Source organism: Limulus polyphemus, unplaced genomic scaffold (genome assembly GCF_000517525.1).
Source record: "Limulus polyphemus unplaced genomic scaffold, Limulus_polyphemus-2.1.2 Scaffold6153, whole genome shotgun sequence".
NCBI lineage: Eukaryota > Metazoa > Arthropoda > Merostomata > Xiphosura > Limulidae > Limulus > Limulus polyphemus.
The window spans coordinates 49,892-56,181 of record NW_013671763.1 but is presented as its reverse complement, the minus strand read 5'-3'; the positions used below and the strand labels follow the sequence as shown (position 1 = coordinate 56,181).

At 34.6% G+C, this 6,290-nt stretch overlaps 1 protein-coding gene across 1 annotated transcript in view; it reads right to left on the bottom strand.

Annotated features, from left to right (window-relative positions):
• Window positions 1-262: 262 nt before the first annotated feature.
• Window positions 263-6,290, bottom strand: part of LOC106473413 (endochitinase A-like) — an 18,028-nt gene continuing 12,000 nt past the window's right edge. Inside the window, exons 2-3 of the mRNA XM_013934091.2 lie at window positions 2,637-2,719; window positions 263-1,447 (exon numbers count right to left, since the gene is read on the bottom strand). Coding sequence (XP_013789545.2) covers window positions 263-1,447; window positions 2,637-2,719 — 1,268 coding nt within the window. The remainder of the gene's footprint in view (window positions 1,448-2,636; window positions 2,720-6,290) is intronic.

The following is a 6,290-nucleotide window of genomic DNA, read 5'->3' as shown; positions in this document are numbered from 1 at the left end:
AGTTTGAATCTCTCTTTTAGGAAAGTTAGCCTGGGTTAATTTTTCAGCAAAGTCATTTTCTTGTTTCTTACCAAATCATTGGAGTTATTTTAAAGCTGCGTTGACAGGGGTAAATTCTTAGTAAATTAAAATTGAGATTTTTTGTTTAGTCAAATAAGTTTGTTTCTTTGAAAAATCACATTTTTATCAAAACTTATTTGCATTTTCACCTTAAGAGTCAGATACAGCTGTTTTATTTATTTTTCTTAGCAGAGATTATTCTTTAATATATTTCTGTAGAACTATTCTTTACCTTCATATTACTGCCAGGGAGAGTAGCTATTCCATCTTTCCAGTCCATAGCTTTTATAGGATCGAAGTCAGGATGATGAGGGTCAATCTTGGAACCACTGAATGACTGGTTAGCATTCAATGAATTTGTTACATTAACTAGTGGAGTCACTGCTGACCCAGATAGCACTGAGGAGGGTCCACAATTTAAACTTGATGCAGAGTTCAAAGTTAAAGATGAAGCCACAGATGGGGTTCCAGAGCTAGAGGATGGAAAAGAGGAACAGAGTGGATGGGAAGATAATGTCAGAAGAGGAGAAGCAGAAGTCTCAACATGTGCTTGCGAAATGGGAGGTTGGATATTTTTCACAACTTTAATGAATCCTCCAGAAGGACTAGAAACCATAGAACAGGAGGCAAGAAATGGTACAGAAGGAACTCCCGAAGATAAAAGAGGCAATGAGACTGATGGCAGTCTGAGAGCTGGTGGAGCTACCACTGTCAAACCAGGAGGAAGACTTATTGGCAGAGTTGATATGTTGGTTGTCAAGAGTGGTTCTTTAGGTTTCAGAGAAGATGGAAGTATCTCAGCGAGCACTTTTCTATCAGCTACAAGAGATACAGCACTGGTTCGAATCTCTGTGCTTAATTTAGGGCTCACCATAGTTTTGATGTAGCCATGTGTACCTTTGCCTGAAGGGTTCATACAAGAAGGAAGTGAGCTGCTATTTGACATGGAACATGAGGATGGTGTTGTTCCAACAATCTTTGTGACTGTTCCGACTGGATGCTGAGACGAGAAGACTGGCATAGATGGACAAGAAGTAAGAGTGGCAGTGGTTGATACTGATCCAGAACTCAGTATCTGTACAGGTGGAGTAGATGGAAATAAAAGCTGTCCTGAGCTTATAGGGGAGTTTACAACAGCAAGAGGCTGAGAAAGTGAAGGTCCAGCAGCTAGCCAACTGATACTCTGTGAAGTTGGTGTTAAGGGTGTACTAATTGAAGAAATTGAAGTTTGGGTAATATGTACAGGTATTGAAAAGGTGGCTCCAGTCATTGTGATTGATGGTCGAGAAGATGTGACACACAAATTATTTGGGATAAAACTGAAAACGTTTGACGATGGCTTATCTATAACACTTGAGCCACAGTTGCTGACAGCATTGGTAGCAAGCTGGAAAAATAATACTAGTTGTATAATAACATTCAAATAGACACATTTTTTATAATATAATTAAATAAAAAAGTTTTGTTTGAATTAGTTATAAAAATGAGATCTCTCTGCCCATGCTGGTTCAATGATTTTTATGGAATTAGGACTCAATTCAAATGGTAAGGACATCCAGAAAGTTCTGCAAATAAATAACTGTGAAATACAAAAACAAACACACATATTAATATTGTAGAATTGCATGTACGCACTTCAAAATATTTATGAAGGTGTTTGTAAAAATGAATAAATTAAAACAAAATCATGAAAGTCACGACACACTGGTTTTTAGTGATTGTAGTTTAAGGTTTTTTTTTTTAATTACATATTGTTATAAACCTGAAAACCCTACCACAAGTTCTTTACAATGATACAATACATAGGTTTTAAATGATCTAGATTATTTCGGTTCTCCTCATGTTATTGCTGTATTGTTCCATACAAGACTTGTTTTAAAATGTACCATATTAAAATATTTCTATTAATTGTTTGTCAGTTTATCATGATACACTACCCTTTCTGGCTGATTGTCAGTGAAGCATGATATACTACCCTTCCTGGCTGTTTGTCAGTGTATTATGATATACTACCCTTCCTGGCTGTTTGTCAGTGTATCATGATATACTACCCTCCCTGGCTGTTTGTCAGTACAACATGAAATACTCCCCATCCTGGCTGTTTGTCAGTGTATCATGATATACTACCCTTTCTGGCTGTTTGTCAGTACATTATGATATACTACCCTTCCTGGCTGTTTGTCAGTGTATTAAGATATACTACCCTTCCTGGCTGTTTGTCAGTGTATTATGATATACTACCCTTTCTGGCTGTTTGTCAGTGTATTATGATACACTACACTTTCTGGCTGTTTGTCAGTGTGTTATGATATACTACCCTCCCTGGCTATTTGTCAGTGTATTATGATACACTACCCTTCCTGGCTGTTTGTCAGTGTATTATGATACACTACACTTTCTGGCTGTTTACCATTGTATCTCATACACTACCCTTCCTCGTTGTTTACCATTGTATCTGATACACTAAACTTCAGACTGGTTTGTAATTTTTTTTCCTTCAAAACTTACATAAATATTACTGAACTGAAACCAAGCTCTAGAAAACAGTATTAATAGTGTTTTCCAGCAAGACTTACCTGAGTCCTTGTTCCAGCTATTCCTGAAACAGTCACAACAATTGGAGAATTTCCTGGTGTGTTGACTCTGGAATCTTGCGTTTCTTTATGTTAAAATAAAAAAAGAGAAACAGAAAAAAAAACTGTGACTTTGATTACAGCCTGTTCCATTTTCCACAAAAATAGAAGGAGACATTTGATAAATATCAACTCATTTTTCTGAAATTCTGGCATTAAAAGTAAAAATTCAAAGATACAACTGGTTGCTGTGTATTACCTTATTTAATTTGTAAGTTTATTACTATGTACAGCAATATATAATATAAAGCATTGGAAACAGACACTACATTATATGTTTCACCTCCTAAACACACTGTAACATTGATATGAAAAAGTACCTTCAGTGCAGGTTTGAAACCAAAGTTATATCTATTACTAAGCATACTTTCCATTTCCTTCCACTTTTAGTGTTAATAGTTTCAAGGTTCCTATTTCTATTTTTTGATTTGGGATCTTCAATTAATCTTCTTTAAGTTATTCAAGACCTTATAAGTGAATCTGAAGAATAATATATAATAAGTCATCCACATATGCAGTGGCTTAAAGGTAACAGCCAAATATTGACATATTAGGATGTCAATGTTGTAGTTGATGTGATTACATTCAAATGTGTTAATGTTATAGTTGACATGTGGTTAAAGTCAAATGTTGACAGGCTAGGGTGTTGGTGTTGTAGTTGACATATGGTCAAAGTCAAATGTTGATAGGCTAGGGTGTTGGTGTTGTAGTTGACATGTGGTTAAAGTCGAATGTTGACAGGCTAGGGTGTTGGTGTTGTAGTTGACATGTGGTTAAAGTCGAATGTTGACAGGCTAGGGTGTTGGTGTTGTAGTTGACATGTGGTTAAAGTCAAATGTTGACAGGCTAGGGTGTTGATATTGTAGCTGACATATGGTTAAAGTCAAATGTTGATAGGCTACAGTGTTGATATTGTAGTTGACATATGGTTAAAGTCAAATGTTGACAAGCTATGGTGTTGTAGTTGACATATGGTTAAAGTCAAGTGTTGACAGGCTAGGGTGTTGTAGTTGACATATAGTTAAAGTCAAATGTTGACAGGCTAGGGTGTTGTAGTTGACATATGGTTAAAGTCAAATGTTGACAGGTTAGGGTGTTATAGTTGACATGTAGATAGGCCTGAGTGGATGTGTTATAGGAACAAGTAAAACCAAAAGTTGCCCTTGAAACTGGTGAAGTATAAGAATTTACAACAGTTGGTTTCTTCATGTTAGCAGGTTGTGACAGAGAACCTGCTGAATTGTTCCTGTGTAAGAATATTGGTTCTCAGTGTTATATGTAAACTGCACAAGCAGAAATATTAAATAAGTTACTAATAAATGAAAATAAATCAAAATTAGTTTTTCATTCTAACAATAATGATTAAAAAATAAATTCATAGTACTCTATAAATGTTTATTAACACCTATCTCGATCGTAAAACAGTTTTAGCTAATACACACCTCTACATTAAAGTTGTTTATTGCTCTATTGTCACACCCAGTTGACTTTATCAACTGGTGTGACAATAGACCAATAAACAACTTCAATGTAGAGGTGTGTATTAGCTTTATCAACTGGGTGTGACAATCTGGCAATAAACAACTTTAATATAATGGTGTGTTGTAACTTTACCAACTGGGTGTGACAATAGACCAATAAACAACTTCAATGTGGAGGTATGTATTAACTTTATCAACTTGTGTGACAATAGAGCAATAAATAACTTTAATGTAGAGGTGTGTATTAGCTTTATCAACTTGTGTGACAATAGAGCAATAAATAACTTTAATGTAGAGGTGTGTGTATTAGCTTTATCAACTTGTGTGACAATAGAGCAATAAATAACTTTAATGTAGAGGTGTGTATTAGCTTTATCAACTTGTGTGACAATAGAGCAATAAACAACTTCAATGTAGAGGTGTGTATTAGCTTTATCAACTTGTGTGACAATAGACCAATAAATAACTTTAATGTAGAGATGTGTATTAGCTATATCAACTGGTGTGACAATAGACCAATAAATAACTTTAATGTAGAGGTGTGTATTAGCTTTATCAACTTGTGTGACAATAGAGCAATAAACAACTTCAATGTAGAGGTGTGTATTAACTTTATCAACTTGTGTGACAATAGAACAATAAACAAGTTTAATGTAGAGGTGTGTATTAGCTTTATCAACTGCTGTGACAATAGACCAATAAATAACTTTAATGTAGGGATGTGTATTAGCTTTATCAACTGGGTGTGACAATCTGGCAATAAACAACTTTAACGTAATGGTGTGTTGTAACTTTACCAACTGGGTGTGACAATCTGGCAATAAACAACTTTAACGTAATGGTGTGTTGTAACTTTACCAACTGGGTGTGACAATCTGGCAATAAACAACTTTAACGTAGTGGTGTGTTGTAACTTTACCAACTGGTTTCACAATCTAATAACATACAACTTAATTGTAGCGGTTGGAATACGCTCATATGTGGATAGACGCATTTAAAACTAACTTTTTGAGTGGCTTGATTAAAATATTTGAAAACGTAACAGTGAGATTTGTTATGAAGTTTATAAATATGTTTCTAAATACCGATATATTTTTAAATAGTACAAAACAACAAAAAACAAACAAAAAATAACCTTTGTCACATTGTTAGATTGTTACACGAACCACGACACTAATTGTTTCAAAAAATTAAATCACCATAAGAATTAATTATCAATTGTTCAACTTTTTTTAAGGTGATGTACTCCATCATGTAAAATGTGCCCGTTCGTATATTAATTAATAATTTTTCAACCCAAACATACACTGGCTTAACCTTTTCTCTGTCTAGTGGCTATACACGCACTGGCCCTTTTCATTGCAGGCAAATGACCATAAAAGTTTAATTTCAACTTTATTTTTGTTCATTAATTTACATCCGAGAAAACTGTTTAATATGTAATACAATATAATAGAAATAAATACTGTAAAGAGAATCGTAGCATGCTCGAGAAGAAAATACAATGATAATACAAAAACAAGACACAAATGCACTTATTGCTACAGGACCAACACCTTATGAAAATAAAAAAACTTGTGAATTATATAATTGTGTTAGAAAACAAATGATTTCAGGCTTCAATAAATCATGGTTATCTGTGCTGAAATTTTTATAGTCATTTTGAAAACTTGTTAACAATTATATATATATAAAAATACAATAGTGATAACAGCATAATTTGTTTAGCATAAAAAATCCAAGCCTCAAACTTGGGAATAGACACAAACTAACAATATCGTATAAAGTTCTGTCTGTCTGGATCGGTATTTGGTCGTTGTGTGCGACCTGGAAGAATTGTTTAGTTTGTTGAGAATTTTGCGTAAAGCCGTCCCTAATTTAGCAGTGAAAGACTAGAGGGAAGGCAGCTAGTCATCACCACCCACCGCCAACTCTTGGGATACTCGTTTACCAACAGATAGTGGTTTTGTTTTTGTTTGTTTTTTTTAATTTCGCGCAAAGCTACACGAGGGCTATCTGTACTAGCCGTCCCTAATTTAGCAGTGAAAGACTAGAGGGAAGGCAGCTAGTCATCACCACCCACCGCCAACTCTTGGGCTACTCGTTTACCAACAAA